The 20,387-nt window shown below is 49.9% G+C and overlaps 1 protein-coding gene across 8 annotated transcripts; it reads right to left on the bottom strand.

The window, feature by feature from the left end:
- Positions 1-574: 574 nt before the first annotated feature.
- dysf (dysferlin, limb girdle muscular dystrophy 2B (autosomal recessive)) lies at positions 575-20,387 on the bottom strand. Of its 8 annotated transcripts, XM_037260135.1 has the most exons (57): positions 20,158-20,387; positions 18,658-18,713; positions 18,482-18,573; positions 18,303-18,408; positions 16,855-16,978; positions 16,527-16,783; positions 16,335-16,463; positions 16,131-16,193; positions 16,022-16,072; positions 15,923-15,953; positions 15,739-15,854; positions 15,467-15,593; positions 15,301-15,404; positions 15,147-15,215; positions 15,039-15,082; positions 14,867-14,949; positions 14,495-14,527; positions 14,300-14,415; positions 14,035-14,148; positions 13,785-13,962; positions 13,588-13,712; positions 13,418-13,524; positions 13,139-13,334; positions 12,939-13,085; positions 12,625-12,756; positions 12,390-12,556; positions 12,209-12,323; positions 12,010-12,115; positions 11,801-11,943; positions 11,030-11,203; positions 10,874-10,958; positions 10,730-10,807; positions 10,092-10,273; positions 9,881-10,021; positions 9,788-9,817; positions 9,678-9,713; positions 9,328-9,369; positions 9,142-9,243; positions 8,852-9,013; positions 8,191-8,377; positions 8,055-8,128; positions 5,682-5,780; positions 5,484-5,612; positions 5,251-5,406; positions 5,081-5,172; positions 4,853-5,023; positions 4,646-4,788; positions 4,427-4,566; positions 4,272-4,360; positions 4,037-4,132; positions 3,836-3,977; positions 3,668-3,767; positions 2,418-2,590; positions 2,206-2,315; positions 1,989-2,136; positions 1,431-1,515; positions 575-1,321 (listed from the first exon to the last, which is right to left on the bottom strand). In XM_037260135.1, the coding sequence occupies exons 1-56, from the start codon at positions 20,243-20,245 to the stop codon at positions 1,459-1,461; spliced, it is 6,357 nt and encodes a 2,118-aa protein (XP_037116030.1). In that variant the 5' UTR covers positions 20,246-20,387; the 3' UTR covers positions 575-1,321; positions 1,431-1,458. The 8 variants fall into 8 exon arrangements, with proteins under 8 accessions (XP_037116030.1, XP_037116031.1, XP_037116029.1 ...); XM_037260136.1 differs by having other exon boundaries at positions 575-1,515; positions 11,030-11,200; XM_037260134.1 differs by having other exon boundaries at positions 575-1,515.

Raw genomic sequence — 20,387 nt, forward strand, 5'->3', positions numbered from 1 at the left:
TGTTAAAAACTTGGTGCAAAATTGCTCTAGAGGCAAATTTCCGCCATGACAAGTTGATACCTTTGCAATAAAAATCATTGGGGCCTCCTAAAAGCGAACCACGGGTCAGTGTCAAGCCCCATCTGTGTACCTTTTAACACACAGGGAAAAAACTTTGACGGGCAATATAAAAGGAAAACACACAAGTTCATAGGTGAAAAGACAAAGCGAGGAGGACGAGGAGGCGAGACGACATCGCGGAGGAGGAAGCGGGTGAAGGTCGACAAAAAAGGGAGCCAAGTCGGATCCCCGCCGCAGCCCACCCACACCGCGCAACACACACACACACACAGACTGCGGTCGGCGGTTCACCTGCAGTTCACGATGACCATAACAAGGCCCCGAGGACGAGGGCGAAACCCAAGACGAGACAAGGACGAGGCGAGCGGCCGAGGATGAGGCCGGATGCGGTAACGCCAGGCATGGAGAGGAAAGGCGAGGCGGGAAGGCTCATTTGGAGCGCCGGGAGCTCCGGACACAAATCACTCCTGAAAGTTTGGCGGCGAGTTCACAACCAGGTCAGAACAGGAGCCAGTGCTGTCGAGTCAACCTTTATTGATAATACAGCTAAAACAAAAACCTGGAGACAAACTGCACAAAAAGTTCAGGATACCTGGCTGCATGCACCTAAAATCATCTATGCAGGTGAACTTAATCCGACTAGTTTGACACGTCAAATTAAATGCACATTACAGCTCAATTTGCCATTTAGTTTTTTGTGAGCGGTAGCTTCAAGAAGCCTCAAGGCACGTGAGATAAGTTTGCATAAATGAGTGCAACGGAGCGAGTGAAAGGAAGAGGAAGAACTAACAAGCGACACCGGGTTTGGGCCTGGCACGTCGGCACGGTACCAAAAGTCTTTCCAATGTTTGAGCACTCAATGGGACTTTTGTTTACAAGGCTCGCTCGCTCGCTCTTTGCCGGCGGGCTGACTAAGTCAACTTTTCCACTCGGGTCGAGTTCGCAGACTAACTTTTCCATCGGTGGCTTGATCCACCTTTGCTGCTGCTGATGATGATGCCGACGGAAGCGATGAAGATGAGAAAAAGAAGCATCTGAGGGCAAGAGGAGGAGGAAACGAGGATCTGAAAATTCGGCACGAACGCAGCGGCGCTCGCGACGGGCGTTCAAAGAGAATAACGAGCCCGTTTGGAGCGTTTCCTCCTCGCCGCAGCGAAACGAGTCGGAGGCGTCACAGCGGGCGTTCGCAACATCAGAATCCATCTCCGATTCGGTGGCAGCCGTTCAGCATCTGCTGGCTGCTCTTCCTCCGCCCGCCTCGCTGCGTGAGCGCACATGAGAGGAACGCATGAAACAGAAAGAAAGATGAGAGACGCCACGAGGGAGACGGGCGTGACGCAGACGAGACGAGCGCGCGTCACGACTCGTGCCTTCTGATGGGGAGAATTCTCGCCGGGGTCACTCGGCTACCCGGGCCGGTCCAAACGGGCCCACCATCCGCATGGCGGCGTAGTTCTGACACGGAAAACAAAAACAGAACATTTGACTTCCAACTGGGTGCGTTGGGAAGTGAGAAAAGTGTGCTGCCATTTTGTAATGCTGTTTGAATCATTTGTGAGAAGGGCTGACAGCCGGCGGAAAAGTTCCAATAAATTTTTCTGACTGTTTCAGAACATAATACCCGCTGGCATATTTATTCTTCATAGTCCGCAAAGAACAACAAATATTAGCACACATTCCTGAGTCACTTAATTGTTGAGTTGAACTCTTCTTTGTTTGTCTACATGACTAATATAGTGCCACCCGGTGGCCAAGTTGTGCACACCAGAAGGAGTCGCAATAAAATCATCTTTTCATTGTCATTCATTTTGATTGGTCCGCTGTACGGAGTGATTTTGAGTAGACATTTTAGTGAACTACCACTATAAAAAAAAAAAATAGTATAGTGAGTGGAAAATGAGTATAGGACTTTTAAGTCTCAAACTTACCGGGAAGGAGTAGAGGAAGACGCAAACGAAGAGGAAGATGAGGAAGAGGATGAGGAAGCAGATAATGAACCACTTGTATCGTCTCCACAGGATGAACCGCATCGTCTTGTAGGGGGACGAGAACCACAGGAAGGAGGTCTCGGGACGCCTGAGCAGACCCGCCGGCAAAATTCGTCCTTGTTTTTTAAACAAAGTTTTATTTTCTGTTTGCTCTCACCGAGGTTCCTCCAGGTGGGGGTTGACGTTGGGCTCGTCTCGGCCGAGCCCGGCCGGTCTCTCTTCTTCTTCTTGCTCTGTCACGATCTCCAGAGACATCTCCACCTTGCCCTGCGGCGCCATCGCACGTCACAAAGGGTTCACGGCGCTGCCGTCCCAATACTTTTGGAAGGGCTGTATATTTGGCATTTTTGTGCGTTGTCATTATCTCACAGCAAGGAGTTTTTGTCCATCCTGCTCACGGACGCAGGGCCACCAGCCCTTGACGGTTTTCTGCTCAAAGAGAGACACCCGCGGATCGGCCGGCTGCTCCAGCAGATGCAGGTCGCACTTCTGCGGCGACTTGGAGGGACGTATCATGCGGTTCAGGTCCATCACTAAGTGACCTGAAGGGAAGACAAGTTGATTTACATGACACCATTTGTACAACGGGCAAATCCAAACTGCTTTACAGAGCCCAAAAGATCAGTTGAGTGTATTGAAAATGAATTCAAAAAGCAGCTTTTCTGTGTCTTGTTTGGACAGAAGAGTTGTGATTGGTGAGATGTTGTCAGGTGGTCATAAATGTGAAGGAATAGCGTGGTGTTTTTATGTTTTATTTTTTTCATTTGCTCGCTCACTCGCCACAGGAATTTTCAAGATGGCCGCCGAGTGGCGCGCCGCTTAATGCATCCCGACTTGGAAACGTGTCTCCCTTGAAAGGTCAAAGCTGTTTCTGATGATTTTATGGATTATGAAGGAAAATGAGATCAGCGTCAGCCCCTTTTTCCATATTTACGGACTTTTGAGGGATCCCGAGGTGAACGTTAGCGCAGTTTGATCAGGGTTGACGTTAAATATGGAGGCATTGCGGCGTGATGAACGACTGGAGCGAGACGACGCGTCCACTGGAAGTGTTTTTCCAGGGTTCCCGAGTATCCGACGGTAGGAAAATGTCTGACCCTCACACCGAGCGGGAGCATGAAGAAAGGCAGCGGTCGCGCTGATGAGCTGAAGACAGGCCGGAATGGAAGAAATGCTTTGAGGTGGCCGCGCCGCCGCTCCGAGTACGAGCCGAATAAACCTGAGCGACAGGAAACGCCGACATGGTGACAGATCACAATCTGGATTCCTCATCTTCCTCCTCTCGCCTCGGTCGAAGGGAGAACAGACGAGCCGAGCGACCCGGTTATTCGCCGGGACGAGGCCGGCTGGCTCGAAGGAAGGCGGAATTTTGATAGCTCCGAGGTTATCGACATGTGACTGGCGAGCTCCATTTCGTTCGGGGCCCAAAATGAGCCGAAAGCAACTTAATGTCACCCGGCATGAATTCAATGTTTTTCTAAGGTGCTTTAATGGCTCTGGCAATACGGCATCCTTTCCAGGAAGCATTTACCCAGGCCCCAGCAGCTCGGGGAGCGCGTCTACGTTATTGCAGGTTGAAGGTTCAATGCCTGACTGACAGTGACACATGCGTGATATACCAAGGTAGTCGTCGAAGGAGAACTTGTCATTGTCCCACACTTGAATGGTGAATCTGGGAGCAAGTTTACTTTCACTTTTGTCCAGATTCCAGAAATGTTCCTGCAGATGGAGACAAGCACGTCACGCCAGACATAATATTCCGCCGTCGACCGCTTTCCTGTCCTCACCTTTTTGTCCACCACGCACAGCTGCTCGGTGGGTAAGTAGAGGAAAGGAAAGACGAATCGGTAGTTGAAGTTGGCTTCCCCGTCCAGCGAGCGGTAGTGGACGTCCGTCTTTTGTTTGTTGTGCTCGTGGCCGTCTAGCCAGCTGAGGGAAAAAGACGAAGAAGTCAGCGGGAGATGACGCGCGCGGTTTCTCGCACCTACCCCTTCACGTAGATGTCGCTCATTTTCTCCCCGCTGATGCTGACGTCGTCGAGGATGACATCGCTGGTGTTCCAGATGATGCAGCGTAGCAAGAACCTGCACATCTATTGATTAGAACAGTGATTCCCAGCCTTAGCCTAGTTAGTCTAATTTTGGCTACGTTTGGTTTGGAGTCCCGTGAATATTTTCAAGTATAAACCTTGACTCAAAAATGTGATTTTATGTGAGGTCCTACTTCTTGGCCTTGCGTGGTGTGATGTTGAAAGGAGGTCTAGGAGGTCCCAGAGACTTGGGGAACAGGTCCACCCACATCATCAGACGTCCCTGTCCGGAAGGACAAAACAGCCAATCAGACGTGAGCAAGAGACACAAAGTATAACAGTGACTTACCTGCTCGATGTCGGGTTGCAGGGGGTTGTACAGCGCCCGGGTCTCGACGTGTTCCGGCACCAGACCCATTTGCCTCAGAATATGCAGCGAGAGACGCTCCTCGATGGGCCCCAGATGGCGTTGGCACTTGTGTCCGTCCGCTAAGAGGCAAATTTGAAATCAATCTTTCCCACGCTTGAAAAAAATCAATTCTAAGATTATAAGCGAAAAGTGTCTCACCGAGATCAGCTTTGGTGTACTGCACCCCTCTGAAGAGAACCGTGTCCCTGTGGTAGATGGGCTTCCGTAGGTTCCGCCGCTCGCACAATCCGGATAGCAGCTGTCTGGGGGTGAGCTGGTCCCGCCATCGGTTCACACCCGAGCTAACATAAAAGGCGGGTGATTGTGTGCCCGTAATCATGGTGAGCGGTGGCGTAAAACACCCACAGGCAGTACGACTGCGGCAGACCGCAGCCGGCTCCGTATTTAGACAGGAAGCGGTTCTCCAAGTCGATGACCGTCTCGCCGATCTTCTCGTCTTTGGTCAGCACGTCGTGGTCGTACAGCGTCACGTGCAGGTCTTTCTCCTGGGGGAGCGAGCAGCTCAGCTCGAACATCCTGGGCAAGAGACGGCAAATGAAAACGTTGCCTCCTCCGTAATGTAACTGCACCTACTTTCCAAAAACAGGCTCCAAAGTGCAAGGGATGTAATTTTCATAATCATTGACGGTCTTCTTTCCGAGTGTGATCTTCACGTAGGGGTCACACTAAAAAAAAAAAAAACACACAAAAAGATTCAAAGACAATACATCAAAAATTAATTTTTTTAATCTCGCAGGACAAACCTTGCCGTTGGCATCTTTCGGTTGAAGTCCTCGAGCCTGGATGACGTAAACTCGGACCAAACACTCCTCCACGCCGTTGGGAGGAAGCTTCCTGAACTTTCGTGGAGGCGGTGGGGCCAAAGGGTCATCCGGCAAGGCGTAGATCTTAAACATACCCTGCCCCAGCACACAACACAAAGATCTTACGGCTCCGTTGTTGCATCACTACTGGGACACGATAGAGAGATGCTCACCTTGAATTGGCCCACCACCGAAGGATCCTCACCTTCCCCCTGCGTCTTCCCTCGGCGTAGCTTGAAGGTTTGACAGAAATCCGACAGACCCCCGAAGGCCTCGACCTTCTCCAACTCTCTGTCGTAAACCTGAGGATGAGAAAAATTGAAAGCGGGGGAAAAAATGGACGCTCAGTTAAGAAAACGAAACTCGCTGACCTGCAAGGTGTCCGAGCCTTGCTCCAGATACGTTCCGCACTTGTTTGTCTCTCCTGTGGAGGCATAAAACTTGCTCCACCAGTCCATCAACTCTTCTTCCTATTGGGGGCACAATCAGAGTTCAATGTTCACCGGCGCCGAATCGTGCACCTGACGGCGGAATCGGTGAATAAATCAGGGAAAGCGGAGATGTCGGAGCGGTCCCAAAGTAGAAGATTAAACACGTTCTAAGTCGCTTGTTAACACATTTCTGCGACTTTTTCCTCAAACCACATGAAAAGTTTGCTCTTGGAGAAAACAAGAAGTCTCTTTGTTCTGGAATGTGCGCTGGCGTGAAAGTAAAGCTTGTAAAGTGCGAGCGCGGCTGCCATGAGTCATGTGAGGCCGCGCTCGCCGTCTTCCATTCTCGACAAATGTTGACTGACGGCTTTCTGCGGTTTGGATGCGAGGCCGTCCGCTTTTTATGTCACTTTTTTTTATTTTTATGGAGACTCATTTTCCCAGTATGAGAGCGAGAGCGTCGTCAAGTTGACTAAAAGTCATCTCACTTTCGCTTTGGCCATTTTTCTCACAGTGCAACTGCGAAAGCGGTGACTACAAAGCGGCACGCACACACACACACACACACGTTTGATTTGGAACCCGCCGTTGCCCGCCCGCCAACCTTCAACCCTCCGAGGAGCGCTAAAAGGCTCATGCGCCACTTTTTCCTTTTGTGTGGGCGCTGCGATGTTGAACAAGAGCGTTCTCATAGCGGGGTGGGCTCAGCGTAGGATCCCCTCTCGTCTGTTTCCCACAAGCCCGCGTAAACACCACGACTTTCCGGCATGGCGGGGAAAAGGGCAGAACCTGCCGTTTAACTTTGCGCCAATTTCGACTCGCGCCGCCATTACTGAAAATATATATTGAAGATAACGAAAGGGGTCAGCGATGACGTCGCCGACAGACGATCCTCTGAAAAGCTTCCGAGGCCGAAAGAAAATAGGACACGACGGGTAATCTGGTCATCATCACGACTCATGATGGAGCCCATGAAAGAAGAAGCGGCAGCGGCGGGCCATGAGAGCGCCTTTGCTTTTTTTTTTGGCTGCCATGACTTATTATCCCTCCCTTTTTCGGCTCCCTTTTTTAACGTCGTGCTTCTGCTTTATTGACTTTGTCCCTCCTTAAGCCGCTCTTTGCTCACTGTCTGCGGTGCAAAGGATCTACAGTGTAGCGGCACTGTTGACTTTGGCTGCAGCCAGACAGAAAGCCAAGCCTTTAATTTGACTGGCTTCAATATCGGACCCTTAATAAAACAAATATCTGTGTTTAGAGAGAAAGAAATCACCCCCAATTACTGGTGAGCAAGGGGACGGGGTGGGGGGAGGGGCACGACGGGCCAGGAAGTGTACTCGCGCATGCAACGTGAGCGTCAGCGTGTGTAGTCTGGTCCGGGTCACGCTAAGTCTTCTAATTGACCTGGCTTGGATAAATAAAATGGAAGAATGTTACGAGGAGCACGGTCTCCCGCTCAAATGGGGGGGATCCGATTTCGCGCGGAACCGCGCAGCGCGGCGCTTCGCGAAGGCCTCGTCTCGCGAGCGCCGCTTCTTTTGCCGAGCCGCCGACCGCAAGAGCACAATGTAAGAAGTGTCGTGTTTCATCCCCCTTCCATCCTCCGTCTTCATCTCGGCGCAGGCACTGTGATCCATCAGTGTCGCGCTGGAAATAAACGCCATCAATAAAAATGTTCCAGCGGCCCGAACTCTAGTTAGCAGCGAGGTAACGTCTTTTGTCTGCCGCTCGTGAAACAGTAGCGCTTCGCACAATAAAAGTCACAAGTAGAACGTGTGCTTTCTGTTCCGAAGAGCCGACTGACACCGCATCGACATGCTAGCGGACCGAACGTACTCGAAGAAGGCGAGATGCAAGTTTGTTACCCACGTGGAGGCTGCAGCTAGAAGCGGAGAGGTTAATAATAGCGGAACTGGCTCCGTCTGCAAACTACACACACACACACACAAAAGTTAGTGGCATTAAACAGTCAGTGCATACTGAGAAAGGAAATTGCATGGGCAAGATATTTTTGTGATATTATTTGTGGAACTGAGGTGGGCATAAGACACAAATTATTAATTATTAACGTCATTGCTGGATGATTGGGTAAGCAAATTGAGCGCATTTTCTCCCAAAACAAGAAGGTGTGCTCCATTTGCTGACCTGGACGTCCAGCATGTTTGTGGAAGCGATAATGAACAGACAAATTAGTATTTTGTTAACATCATATTAGTAAAAGCCCACATACAGAAGTGCTAAACTTGAGTTGGGCGACAAAGTGTTTCGTTAGACGAGGACAAGAAGGAACTTGTGGTGAATTCGAGATGACGCAACCTGATGCAGGATGAGGGGCTCCTCGTCATCCACGGTGATGAAGACGTCGCCGCTGACCACGCGGGGCATCAGACCTACAAGCGAACACGGCAGAGACGTTGACGACGGGATCACCCCCCCCTCGCCGTCTCCTCACCTTGGCTTTCGTCCGCCTCCGACTGGTCCGTCTGCCCCGCCTCCTCGTCCTCCTCCCCGGGAGAGCAGCGGTACTCCTCCAAGGAGCGGATGGTGCACTGTCCCACCACGGGCTTCCTGCCAAACTGACGGTTGTCGATGACCTTGATGACGATGGGGGGCATGTAGAGCTCCTCCAGGGGGAGCCTCTGCGACAAGGAAGAACCCAAAGTCAGTCCCCGCCAACCTACTGTGGAATGAGACATTATCCAATTTCACTTTTGTGGAAAAATGAATTTAGGCTACTAAAAAAAGACACGTTTTGAACTCAAAGGGGCCCCGATTACACGCTGAGTAAGTGAATCGGGAGCGGATCGAGATTATTACCACTGCTCGTTTACCTGAACGCAGACATACAATAGCTGGCGCGATTGAAAGGGAAAATATGTGAACGTTTCCATGGTGGGGGCTGTGAATGTCACACTGCAGCACCCTGACGGCTGTTTGGGGGAAAGTGATGAGAATGTTTCCATCCGCCAGCGCTCGCTGCCACAATAAGACAACAGCGATCGCGCCGCAGCTGGAAAAAAGTGTGCAACCTTTTCCACATTTTGCTGCGGCTTTTCCAAAGGTGAGATGTAAAGGCAGAACGGAAAGGTCAGTCCCCGCCGTTTGCCGCTTACCACGTCGAGAAAGAGGGTGTTGACGTCAAAGTTGGCCTTCTTCTTCACGCTGCGGATGACGCAGCTTTGGACGGTGGTGCCGCCGCACTCCACCTGCAGGCTGGGAGAGGTAACGCTGGCCAACTGGAAGCTCTTCAGGTTGCGGACACCCCATGCCAACACCTACACACAACGGATTATCTTATTGTGGATGTACAATCTTAACTGGCCCTTTTGACAGAAAAAAAAATGCAATTTGCCTTTTAGCGTCTAAATTTAAAGGGGTAGTCATAAAAAACACTTAGCCGTTCCTCGATGGCGGTTCTCTGCAGAACAGGTTTGATCCCCTGAGGCACCACGAAGACATTGGGCTCCCTCTGAGGGGGTAGGCATGGAAGGTCCGATTCTTCCGGCTGCCAAGAGGAGGCGACATTTGTAAACTATTATTTTATCAACTTTGAGTTCATTCGAGAAAAATGAGAGTTCAATTTGCATACCCATGTCTGCGCGCTGTCACAGAGGAATCCCGGGAACATCAACTGAGGGCGACACAAAGAAATATTTTTTTTTTCTTCAACCCAACATTTCACATTTGTGAGGAAGTTGACATGACATAATCATTATTTGAGTGTATAAAATGTTTGTGACTTTTTTTGGGTCATACGCCGTAACATTCACACTCACATTTAAACGATAAGGCTTTAATGAAGCTAACATGAATGAATGAATGAATGAATGAATGACTGAATGAATGAATGAATGAATGAATGAATGAATGAATGAATGAATGAATGAATGAATGAATGAATGGTGAACACAGCGGGCCGTACCCCCAAGTTGAACTTACCTCATCCAGAACATGGCTGGAAGCCCCGATGTCGGCCTGAGTGGGAACGAGCAACATTTTAATGAAGCGCAAATCAACCTAAAGACTGAAGAGGAAGGCGATGAAGTCACCTCGAGCCCCGGAACGTGATGAACTGCTGGCTGCGGAGTGACATCATGAATCAACACCTCAAACACTTAAAACATCCAAAAATGACCACCGACCTTCTCCCGGCGTATGAGCTCAAAAGCTGCCAGCAGTTCACCGGCGTCTTTGTCGGCGAGGCGGATGGGGAACCAGGCCAGGCTGGGCGAGCGGCTCAGCGAGGGCGAGCACACGCAGCGACCCATGAACTCGTCTGCTCCCTGCGGCGTGTTGTTGACGACCAATTTTGCAATTCATTTAGAGTACTCGGCATACTGCGTTTCGACTCACGTATGTGTCCTGGTCGTAAAGTTCCACCACCACGTGCGGGGGGCTGGCCACGGTGGCTTCGGGGTCCCCGAAAATCTCCACGTCGTAGAAGATGAGCGTCTGATCCCAGGTGGGATTGAGGGTGTTTCGCACAGTTACCGTCTTCTGGGACTGATGGAGGAAAGACACGATGGCGTAGGGGTCTGAAATTCAAAACAGCGCCATCATTGGAGTGTGAGGTTTCGGCGTGACCCCGAGCGCTCACAGAGAGGTACAGTGACGTGCGCGGCTGTTTGTTTTTCCAGGCCGGGGGAAGAGTCTCAGAGGAGCCGTTAGCGCTGGAATCAACTGAAGCTATGTTGCCTTTTTCCCACCAGTGCTCAATTAACCTCCTCAGTGACCTTGCATCCTTGTGTCCTTCCTTTCTTTCATTCCTTTCCTCTTTATGCACTCTTCTAATGTTACACACAGGCACTCACACACACACACACACTCACAGTACTAACAACTAGACCACTCATGGCCAGCTATTCAAATAGCCCATTAGCTCACGTAAACAGAAATACAAACAGCCCAGAGGTGTTATGCAAGTGTGTGTGTGTTGCAGTAGATGGGGCTTCAGTCACGGCACTTTAGGCTGAGAGTGTCCAGGACTATACCAGAAAAGCTGTCCTTGTCCATGGCCATCAGGTCCCTGGCTTGATACAAGTAGCAGCGCAAGTGGTAGCGGGTGCCCCCTAAAAATAGACAACAACATGAGCAGACTGAGGAGGGGGAAGACACAATTAGGAGCGGTGACTCACGGTCAAAGAAGCAGGAAATGGTGGGTCTGTTGACTCCAAAGGTGGTGGTGACGGACTTGTCGTCGTGTTTGTCTTCGATGCTGCTCTGCGGGGGCGAAACGAGGTACGGGGTTCAAAGGCGAGTTGGGCAATGTGCTCTCCGAGGGCGCTTCTCACCAGGGAACACTCCAGAGCAAAGATGGCCGCCGGGCCCGTCTTTTCCAGGGGCTCCATGCGGCATCTCCACCTGCGCCTGCGGAAGCTGTCCGTCTTCCTCGGCTTTAGGTGGAACCTCCAGCCGAATAGCGAGGTGTATTCCCAGCCCTCCCACATCGCCTCGTCCGGACGCTGCTAAGAGGGTACAGAGGCGGAAAAACTCACAAAGACTTCAAACTGATGCGTGAAAGGCAATGGTGGAAAGTAAACAAGCACTACTCTGTTACTGTAGTTCACTTTACTCGAGTATTTGTTTTTCACTTTTACTCGCTGTATTTAAAAACAGCTTTGCTTTCTATTTTAATAATCATAATTTAAAAATAATTTGAATTCTTTTTATTTTATTTAAAAATTAAAAATAATTTGTCAATACTGGTTCACACTTTATCAACTGTCAGCGGATGACATATAAAAGACACTAAAGAAAACAGGCATTGATTATATTTGACAGTACATTTCTCATTTTTACTTTGGTAGAAAAGTTTCCGTCTAAAGTTTTTTTTTTTTTAACATCTGTACTTTTAAGTACAGCGCGAGGACTTGGCCACATTCAGAAGCAAGAGAAAAGCTGCGAGTAGATTTGTGCGGCAACAGCGACACCTGGTGGATTATTCCTGTTACAGCAATCGACTTCTTTCTTGTTCGTCAATGTTGGTGGTGATTAGCGGGCTACCAGTGTGAGAACAGATTACTGTGGATTTAAGTCATGTTTTAAAAGTTGCAATTATTCACCTTTCTGAGCGCATCCATCTTCTGCTGGTCCCGCCTTCTCATGCGCATCCACCGCCTTCGCCGGTTGGTGTGGTACATCTTCTCGGCGGGGACCCACGACTTGGGCCGGCGATCTGGTGGGATGGTGATGCCGTACTCCCAGCCTGCACGAAAAAAAGGCTCGTCAAATATGCACCATCATTGCACATTTTTAATAGATGCCGACGCACCGTGATCGTCCACGCCTCTGTTGAGGTCCTCACTCCACTCTGGCTCCTCCCACACCCAACCCGGAGGACACTCCACATCGTCTTTAGGCACGGCCTTCTCGCCATTCTGCCACACAGAGAATAAAGGACCCCCCCCAGCCACAGGATAATTTTCAAAAAAATGTTTTTTTTGAGTGCAAGTGGTCTCTGTAGCACGTACCACGTCGGTGTAGCCCTCATTCATGCCAATCCACTGGCCACCTGGTAACCTCATCTGGTTTTCAAAGACTTCTTCTGTGTAGGTCATGTGACCGGCATCCGCATCAAACAGCAGTCTGTCATCGGATTGAAGCCAGATTCAGTATTTTTGATGTGTTCTACTCGGAGCCAGAATGACTTACGTCCTCTCGGGGCTTATGTACCAGTCCCCAGCCCAGGTCCAGCCGGGCGAGGGTTTGAAACTCTCCTTGGGCAGTTTTACCCTTCCTGTCACGTCACTGAACTTGGGGCAAGTAAGACCCGTCGTCCCCCAGCTGCCCACTAGGGCGAGCCGAGTCTGATTTTCATACTGCGGGTAGAATAAAGTTTTAAAGTTAGCTGTTAGCGCTAACGCGATGAGGATGGCGGTGAATTTACCGTTTCTGCAAAGACGGACAGCTTTCCTTCAGTGTACACGTTGAAGTGTTTGTCGTCGGCAGCCAGTCCGAACCAAACTTTGATCCTGAGCTGACCGGGAAGTTTGGCCTCTCCATCGCCACCTTGTGGATACTACCCCAAAAGAGCAGATATGATAGGTGAGTAACCTTGATTTTTTTTCTGTTTTTGCTCAGATGGGAGGGGCATAATCTATTTGTAACTTTTTTTTTTTAAGGTTTTGGCTTGTAATATATGTGCCTCGACACAATAAAGATTGGAAAACTGGTTTAGGACAGAGTTGCTTTTTTTCTCACTTTGAGGAAGATGGTCTGCAGCTGTCCGCAGTGTTTGCCACCGTGACGCTCAGAGTAGAGGACGGTGTGTGCTGGAATGCGATGGTACGCCACCCTCCGTTCACCCTGCAGCATCCAGATCACGATGTCGGGAAGGCTGTTCTGGGGCTGAAGAGAGACAAAATTAGCTTTGTCTTTCCCAGCTCTCTTCACGTACGCACCTCTTCGGCCAAGTCCCTGAGCCGGCTGGCCCAGTCCTCTGCCTGCTCCATGACGATGGAAAGTTCCGTGGCAGGTCCGTGTTTGAGTGCCAGCGCCGCCGCCATGATCTGCTGCAGGTGCAGAGAGCGGATGTGTCGGAGCGAGCGGTCCAGCGGGGTCGCGCACGGCCAGCGTTCAAGAGAGGGCAGCTCCTGACTGGAGAATCCCAGCACGACACCAAAAATATTTTGTCACCCATCAAATCAACGTGTGGGACAAGCACGGCAACTTGATCTTACCTGCAGTCTATGATGACCTGATCCAACATCTCCACCACTCGGAGCTCCAGCTCGTCCATATCGCTTCCCGCCTTTATTTCCAGCTGCACCCGCTGCAAGTTGGCCTCCTGGAAACACACACACATTGGACATCTGAGCCAACGTGACGATATTCCGCAGCCGAACCTCACCAATCGGTCCAGCGCGGCCAAAAGCATGTTGAGAGCCTCGATCCTCGGAGCGATATCTTCCCACGCCGACGACAGAACAACCACCGGCTTCACGTTCCCCCACGGGAGGTAATAGTAGTGACAACCTGCAAGACGCAGGAGGACAAGGCATCCGTTTGAAGAACGCGAACGGTCACGTGGGGTTGCACGTGACCCACCGTCAAACACGGCTCTGCTGAACTGCGTGGTGGAGGCCAGCGGCAGGCAGCTGTAGTCAAACTTGTTGCCGTAGTTGCCGATGCTGACCTCAAACTGGATTGCGTCGTCAACGTCCTGAAGATGCGTGGCAGAGTAGAACGCCACAAAGAGGGAGAACTTCCTCTTCCTGAGGAACTTCTATAGAGTGAAAAGGAAAGTAACAATTTGAGATTTTCATGTTGTGTGACTTTTTCTTTGCGTCTGTCTCACCTCAACCACGAGCAGATCATCTGACGGGATGTCTTCATTTTTGGGCTCCGGTTTGTCCACCAGCTTTGTGGTCAGCTCCACCAAGACTCGACCTCGATAGGCCACGCCCTCCCCCTGAGAGACGAAAGGAAGCCGTGTTAGCGTGTTATATTACGACCCTTAAAGATCAGGTGCATGCATCATCTCTATATCGCAAATTTTGCAGATGGGTAACCCTCGCTTTAAACTGTGGCAAACAATAATGATGTGATTTTTAAAAAATTACTTTTCCGAGGTTCAGGGCTTCATGGGGGTCATTGAAGGTGCTGAACTCCCTGGGACTGCCGTAAAAGTTGACAAAACAGGGACCAAATGTGGGAAGGAATCCCAGCGTGTCGTCCACTGTGAACAGACAGACGGAAACTTAAAACAGTGACGAGCTTTAGCGCACGGGAAATTGACAGGAGGACAGCGGACATACTGCCAGAGGTGACGCCCCGCGGGGTCAAGTCGTCTGAAGCGTGGACAGAAGTCAGAAAGACAGATAGAGATCGAAAATAAGAGAAAAATAAGTTTTTCAAAGTCCCAAAGGATTAGTTGAATGTGTAAAGGAAAAGAATTGAGCAGTGATGGAGAGATGATTAAGTGCTTATCCAAAATTGCAAATACAAAAATAACTACTTGCCACTGTTACACAGATGTAAATTTTGATCGATTTTTCCAAGATGTCAGCTGGCGTACATCTGTTCGCTATGCATTTTGGGTAACCACAAAGTCTACTTGACAAGCCAAGCCAATGTTTCCGAATATTTATTGAGCCAAAAACGACACAAATGTTTCAAGCACAACTCACCCTCGATCTCGCCTCCAGGTGCGGAAATCTTGGACATACAGAGGTGGGCGGTGCCGATGACATCATTATGACTGGCTCGGTCCCTGTCAGGAGAACAAAAACGGAGGGAAAAGAAAATATCGTGACGTGATTTACAGATGCAAATGTAAATGGTCCGAATCAAAATGTCAACCAGTCAAGAAGTCGAATCCTCATCTTCTCACACATGGACGGAAACTGAGTGGAAGGAAAAATTTGTTGAACATCTCCTAAGACTTCAATCACACACAAGAGGTCTCACCCGAATTGGCATCGTGAGACTCTGGTGCCATTGCGGATTGGCATTCTTCTCCAGAACCTTTGTGCAGACCTAAATAGAACCAATTGTTAAGTTTCAAAGATGTACCGCGGCACATCTGCAACGTGGCAATGAAATAATTGTCGGAGGCGTGTACTGTTTTGCCGGCAAAATGGATCTCCACCAGAGGATCCACCAAGTTCTTCCTGTTGCTGTCGAATCCAAAAATTTGCTTCACTCCATCCATAAAGGCGTCGTCCACTGCGCACGAGAGGATGTCAGCTGACAGTGTCCGCGGCCCATCTATGGTGCGCACGACTCACTCTGAGGAAGGTCCTCGGCCCTGAAGACCCTTAAAGTGAAGGCTGCGCCTCTGAGGGACAAGCCGGCGGGTCTCAGAAGGTTCCCCTCGATGTCCTCCTTGTCCTCCACGCACTCGCGCTTATCTGCCTGAAAGTCCACGCAAAGAATCAATCTGATATGTTGAGATTTAAAAAAAGAAAAAAGGACCCGAAATGAAAATAATGTGGACAGCACTGTCTTAAAGTGACACGTGCCAGATCAGAGTGAGGTCATCAATGCGTTGGCCTCTCACCGGCGGCTCGTCTCCGGCGGCCAACACCCACAGGCTGACTTTGAGGTAACCTCGAACCCCAGCAGCCAGGTCGTCGGGGTCACAAAGGAGCAGCCACTTCCTCAAGTAGCAGTGTCCTTGCAAGAGTAGACATGGGTTGCTTATTTCACGTTGGCTGACTCGGGATGAGCTCGTCGTTACTCACGATGCTCGCTGTAGATTGCGCCCACGTCCAGCTGTGGACACAAGCACGAAAATTCAGCTTTGACAAGGCCTCATTTTTGACCCCACCCTGAACGCTCACCTTGAATTCTCCGATGACGGCGTCGGTTCTGAGTGAGCGCGAGTCGCACACCTGCGGGGCCACACGTCAGTTGGGAAGCGTGGGAGAAACGAGGACGAGGTCCACTCACCGTGATGAAGATGGGTTCGTCAAACAAGTCGGACGGCGTTTCAAAGAAGTTCAAGAAAAAAGTCTGCACACAGGAAATGCGCTTGGCATGTATTTAACGCGAAGCAAAATTGTTTTCTACTGCAATACGAAAATAATATTTTATCATTCAATAAAAAATGAATGGTTAATTTGACCACTTCATCTTCATTTTGTTGCACTTTACCTCATCAAAAGTGGGGTTGTTGCCTTTGCGGATGCGCGTCCTCCTGCTCTGCCCTGCTACCGAAACTTTGACGACAGGGTTGACGTTGACGCCCGGCAGCTGTCGAGCCTGGATGACTCGCATGCGAACCTGCGCAGGTAACGTAAACGTAAGCACAAGCCACTAGAGGGCGCTCACGTCCTCTTTGTGTACCTGAATGTCCTGAGGCTTGTTAGCCAGTGCTTTGGGACGACTACTGGCACCCCTACGCCTCTTCTTCAGCCCTCCGTGAGTGTTGTAAGACGGCGGTGAGCGTTTGGGGGTCTGAGCGGCGGGCGAATCCTGTCCCTGAGGCCCCTGGGGGCCGACCACGACCATAGAGCGCCCGTCGTCCGCACCCTGCTCCTCCGGGACCTCCAGCATGATCATGCTCTCCGTGTCCTCCTCGCCCAGTGTGTCCAGGGAGATCACTGCATGGGCACACATCAATACAAAACTGTTGAACAACCGGCGCCCCCTGTGGGTGGGAGTGAGACGTTACTTGTGACAGTGTCCATTTCCACATTGGGGTTGGTGTGAGGCAGGGGCTCAGGCAGCGACGGGGACTGGAAGATGGGAGCTGATCCTGGGGGAGGGATGTAGGAAATCTGCAAGGTGAGTGTAGCCTAAAAAAAAGAACAAAAAATAATCACGTAGACTCATGTTTATTGCGAACATTTTACCGAAGCCCACAAGCAGAGCATGAAAATATGTGACGTCACAGTCGTGTATGATTTACGACAGAGAAGATGTCGCTGGCTCACTTCACTAAAGTTTCACCTCAATAGGATTCATGTGCTAGCTCAGTGGTTCCCAAAGTGGGCGGTACCGCCCCCCTGGGGGCGGTGGAAAGATCTGGGGGGGCGGTGAGGAAGAAAGGGGCGGTAGGGGGGCGGCAGTCGATTTGTACACAACACGCCGCTCTGGCCCAGTCAGATCCGACAGCATAGACTACAAAAGCAAAAGCTCAGGTTTGTAATTTCAAGCTTGTAATGTTCAGAATTTTATCTTATAATAAAAACCGCATTCTGGCGGTCAACATCATCTTGAGTTCAAGTCAACATGAAATTGGGGACTCCCCAGAACGCGCCGTGTTGTGTTGAGCTGGTTAGGGCAGTGGTCCCCAACCACCGGGCCGCGGACCGACCGGTACCGGTCCGTGGGTCACTTGGTACCGGGCCGCCAAGCCGCACAGAATTTTTTTTTTAATCGACGATCAATTAATTCAGGTCAAGACACTCGTCCCGGTCACGTGACATGTTTCCCCAGTCGAGCCCGCAAAGCTAATATGTGGCGACAGGCTAACTAACCAGGCAGTGAAGCATTCAAAACTGCTTCAACACATGGAGACCAAGCATCCTGCAATAAAAGACAAACCTTAAATCACTTCGGGTGTCATTGTCTCCGATTACGTCTAGATGGGACCGGCTCGTTTCTGAGAAACAAACTCAGTGCTCCCACTAATTCAACGTAATGGTAATGATATTATAAATGTATTATTTATTTATTTATATAAATGTATTATTTATTTATATAAATGCCGGTCCGCGGAAATATTTCTGACATGTAACCGGTCCGTGGCGCAAAAAAGGTTGGGGACCACTGCCTTAGATCACGTCCGCCACCATTTTCTGTGAGTAAATGGAAGAAAATGAAACTGCTAAAAAATAAATTGGTTTACTAAGTACTAAATTGGGTTTTATTTGTGAAATACACATTTGTGTTTAACCTTTCTCTTTTCAAATTGCAGCAAACCAAATATCAAGAAAGAGGTGTTTGTTTCCATATGTGCCTTGGGGGGGGGGGCGCTAGGAATTCACTGGGGAGCCAAAGGGGGCGCCAGCCTGCAAAAGTTTGGGAACCACTGTGCTAGCTGGACCAAAATCTAGCTGGGGAACACGGTGACATCCAAAATAATGTTGAGAAAAGCATTGGGCCAAACTCTCTCACCCCTGTGTTGTTCCTCTTGGTGTCCAGCAAAGAGACGGTGAAGGAGGCGGCGAAGTTGGGAGAACTGAGCACGTCTCTGAGGGCGAGCCGACTTTCACCCAGAAACCTGCAGACAAGCCATCTGTGGAAACATCTGCAAACATCTGGGTGTCGTCCAAGCTAGCATTAGCTGCAGTCACCTGTTCCTCCCCATCTTCTCATGGTCCTTAACGACGCAGTGAAGCTCAGCTCCCGGGTCCAAAGGAAGTCCCTTAAGATCCCATTCAAAGCCCTGCAAGTGAAAGTTCACATCGTAGCTGTAAATTAACACGATGGCTTGTTGAGTTTCGGGTTTGCAAAGTTCTGAAGAGCCCACCTCGTTCCAAACGGGATTGGGGTTGTTCTTGATGACCTTGGTCTTCTTCTTAGACCCTGAAGGAAGTGAGAAGACATCATCATCTATAATATATGCACCTTGGTACACGGAAAAGGCTCATTCTTTTCTCATGCTTGTTTGCTTTCCTGTTTTTGGCGAGAACACGCACACAAACACCACGTAAGCGCACCTCCGCTCTCGTCAGATATCTTAACAAAACACCTCCGCCCTTCCTCGGAAGGGTCAAGAGAGTGCGCTTAGAATCCATCTCCCGAGAGCCAACGTTCTGACTTGACGTCTCCGGGACGGGAAGTGGCACAGCGTCAACTTCCTGGCGGTTTCAGCTTGGCACGGGTTCACGGGCCGAGAATAGACGGAGACCGGAGCGTGGCGCCGTGAACCTTTTCTATTCCGTTTTCCTGTGAAAACGTTTCAATCACATCACACCAAGTCGGTGCGGTACGAGGACGAAGGCGCTCATCATCGGCATGCCATACAGCAGGAAATGGCGCTAACACAAAGGCAGGAAGTTAATAGAAGCGTTCACCTCGTAAAAACTAGGACACTACTTTGTGGAAATATGACAGCAGTTTTAAAATTTGGAGCTTCATCCGCGACAGTACCACAAGTCATATATGTCAACCATGACTCAGCATTTTAAAGATGAGCAAGCTTTAACGGAGACATCGCTTCCCCTCAAGTCTCCATCCTCTTCTTACCTCGAAAGGTGACACTGGCCAAGGGGTCCGAGTGCCTCAGATTGTTGGCCCGCTGAACAACACAGCGCAACATGGTCGAAACCCTTAAATGAGTCGGCGAGTACGATGCTACGGATCGTTACATCAAGATCGCCAATCGGTGACGACTAATGACAAACAGCAAAAAAAAAAAAAACTAACAAAAAAAATAATTAAAATGTAATTAAACCTTGGAGATGTTCACATAAAAAGAAATACGTGAAAGAAAAATAATAAAGAACCCAAAGGAGATAAGTCCTCACTGTGGCAGCTTGTCCGCAAGACTGATCCCACTCAGAGGAAAAGTGGGTAACAATCAACTCACACACATACACACACACACACACACACACACACACACACACACACACACACACAAACACCCACACACACCTCACATCCAGAGGAAATCCCAACATTTCCTGCTCTCTTTTCCTCGCCTGTCTCCTGCTAACTGCAGTGTCGCCATCACTTTTTATTTATTGATTTTATCTGTGTTTGTATATTCCTTCACACAACTTTCTCCCCTTGTTTACAAAAATGGGAAAACATTGTCGGGGAGCTTGAATCGGCAGCATGCCCCCCACCCAGCCCCCCCTGTGGGGGACACTGAAGCCAGCTTTCCAATAATAGCCTCTCAGCTGTTTGGCAGGAGGGGGAGGAGTGCTTTGATCAATTTGAACACAAATATTAACAATGTCTATCTTTCATTCATATTTCACACCTCCATCATATTTGCCAGCTGTCTCAACCACGCCCTTACCTTCATGGGTGACGGTGCAGTAGGCGTCGCTGATGTCGTCATCCGGCGTTTGCAGGCGTTCTGCACACAGAATGAAAACACGCAGCATGACGAACACACGATCACAACCGAACCGTGTTGGAATATCCAAATGCGGTCCTGACTCTTATCAGATAGCGACGGTAAGGGAGAGAAAGTGACCGACTGCTGCTGCTCTAAGCTGTCTCACTTTGCCCAGCATACACCCTCTG

This window comes from Syngnathus acus, chromosome 10 (assembly GCF_901709675.1).
Source record: "Syngnathus acus chromosome 10, fSynAcu1.2, whole genome shotgun sequence".
Taxonomy (NCBI): domain Eukaryota; kingdom Metazoa; phylum Chordata; class Actinopteri; order Syngnathiformes; family Syngnathidae; genus Syngnathus; species Syngnathus acus.